General features: G+C 50.7%; 1 protein-coding gene across 1 annotated transcript in view; it reads left to right on the forward strand.

Moving 5' to 3' along the window:
- The first annotated feature begins 9 nt into the window (after positions 1-9).
- The window catches only part of LOC119108274 (ubiquitin-conjugating enzyme E2 T), a 3,686-nt gene continuing 1,195 nt past the window's right edge, over positions 10-2,500 (forward strand). Inside the window, exons 1-2 of the mRNA XM_037231853.1 lie at positions 10-109; positions 1,573-1,650. Coding sequence (XP_037087748.1) covers positions 50-109; positions 1,573-1,650 — 138 coding nt within the window. The 5' untranslated portion in view covers positions 10-49. The remainder of the gene's footprint in view (positions 110-1,572; positions 1,651-2,500) is intronic.

Genomic DNA, 2,500 nt, shown 5'->3' on the forward strand with positions numbered 1-2,500 from the left:
GCCGCCGACGGGCGGCTGGCGGCCCAGCCTGCGGCTGGCCACGCTGCTCATGTCCATCCGGCTGCTGCTGGCCGAGCCGAACCCGGACGACCCGCTCATGCCCGACGTGGTGAGGACGGCGGCAGGGGCAACAGGCAGCGCGGGGGTGGAGCGTGGGTGTGGGCTCCGGGACCGGGTGGTAATGGTGGGGTGAGGTGGGGTGAGGTAGAGTTTGAGTTGAGTGAGAGTTTGAGTAGCAGGGATGGTCCGTAGATCGCGCGTGATAGGTAAGGTGGTCTCCCTGGGTGGGATGGTCCTGGGGATGGCGTGAGCTTGCTTTGTCACCATCACAGGGTGTGATGTGAGATAGTCCCCTGCACCAGGTTTTCAATCCAAAGTTGCCCAAGCCATGCTCTTACATCTCCTATATCTTCCATGCTCGTATATCTTGACCACTCGGTGCCATGCAAGAACCTTAGCATTTGAGAAGTTCCCACTGCAATGAAAAATGCAGGGTTCGACTGATGATGACGATGCTCTCTCCATCTGGGTTCTTTAGCGACCTGGCTGTCCAAGCGCTGTCGCGGGACGCTGTGCTTGCCTTCAGTCGCCTCCTTCCGGACACCGGGCCGACGTATCAGCGTGCTGCCTACTTCAGTGCGGTACTATATATATATATATATATATATATATATATATATATATATATATATATATATATATATATATATACGTGTATATACCATAATAACGTGAATCAATTCTTGCTATATAACCATACATACATGCATACATATATATATATTATATATATATATATATATATATATATATATATATATATATATATATATATATATATGTATGCATGTATGTATGGGTATATAGCAAGAATTGATTCACCGTTATTATAGCGTCATGGACGCTTGGGTAATTTTGAAATAGCCTGCACGTCTTCGCGGGCGTGTTAGATCAGAAACTGGAGGATTTTTAAGTCTCACGAAACGGGGGTGTGAACTGCCACAAATGATCTTCAAGATGGCTATTTCAGCTCTAAGCCCTATACAAAGCTGGAACGCTCCCTTTAGAAGGAAATCAAAAGTTAAAACGGACCCTGTTTTCAAATCTGGTGCCCGCTCCAATATATTAAATGTGACCATTGCCTTTACGACAGTTTTGATAAACCAAACATAAAAAGCTAGCCAGTCAGTTTGCTGAGGTGTGCCAATGGTACCATACAGAAACTTCCGTATTGCACGACCTCGTATATGTAAACGGATGAAAAATTCCACCTCCACCCTGGTTGGGAGAACGTGCTCCAACCCTGAATCCCGAACTTGAAGTTCACACTCTTCTCCAGCATGTCGGAGTCCGCAGCGCCGTCTCGCGGTGGTGTCAGATGACGTTAGTCTGTCACCCGGCAGGCCCAGGAGTACCGGCTCCAGTGTGTCGGAGTCCGCAGCGCCGTCTCGCGGCGGTGTCAGATGACGTTAGTCTGTCACCCGGCAGGCCCAGGAGTACCGGCTCCAGTGTGTCGGAGTCCGCAGCGCCGTCTCGTGGTGGTGTCAGATGACGTAAGTCTGTCACCCGCAGGCCCAGGAGTACCGGCTCCGGCGACCAGAGTACGAACGGAAGGCAGCCGAGATGACAGCAAAACATGCCATACCCAAGGTGAGACTGTGATACCTGCATGCTGCGCAGAGTACCGATGTGGGCTTTAGTCGTTCGAAATGAGTGCTAAGCTGTTGGTGTTTCTTTTGCACTGGGAAACGACGTTCACGAAAAGAGCGACAAGCGGTGTGATTTCTTTCCTTTTTGTAGATTTCAGGCGTTATAGCTAGCTCCCACCGTCTTGGGAAGTATATAATGCGATGTAAGACAGTCCAGGAAATGCAAAGACATTTCATAATCAGTCGAGATGCCAACTTACATTGCTGTCATCGTTTTTCTGCCTCACAATGAAACGATGAAAATGGAACGCGTATTGTGAAAAAGCTGATATGTGGATGAAAAGGGCAAAATGTTTAAACATTGCGTAATAATTCCGGACTAGTGCACGATTTCCAAAGTGTTTGCCAGCCCACTCTGCCAGAGCAAGCGTCTCTGAGTCGATGCCGGCATGAACGCTCCCACTTTTTTTTCACCAATGCATCGTGATACAACGGGGAAGCCCCGGTGTCTACCGAAGTCTCAGATGTCAGCCAGGTATTGGGAGTCGTTTGTACTGACAGGTCTGTTTCGTGCTCACAGCATTAGGTGTGCCAGCTACTGACCCTACCGCCCTCACGCGTTTCGGCACGTCGTGTACCGCTGTGCCAAGGATGACGAGAGAGTAGTCCGAATGGTCAGGAGAAGCTCTTTCGGGCGGGGTCACCGATGATCACAGTGTCGAGGTCGAGGTCAGGCCCGGCGCTCGCTGCGCTGTCCGTCCCTGACACCGTACCCTGTCGGGCGGGCGGGTCACGGCCGGACCCAAGGCAGGAGACTCGCCGGGGTGCGTCACGGACGGTCCATCAGGGTG

This window comes from Pollicipes pollicipes, unplaced genomic scaffold (assembly GCF_011947565.3).
Source record: "Pollicipes pollicipes isolate AB1234 unplaced genomic scaffold, Ppol_2.1 Scaffold_6686;HRSCAF=7923_pilon_pilon_pilon, whole genome shotgun sequence".
In the NCBI taxonomy this organism is placed as follows: Eukaryota; Metazoa; Arthropoda; class Thecostraca; order Pollicipedomorpha; family Pollicipedidae; genus Pollicipes; species Pollicipes pollicipes.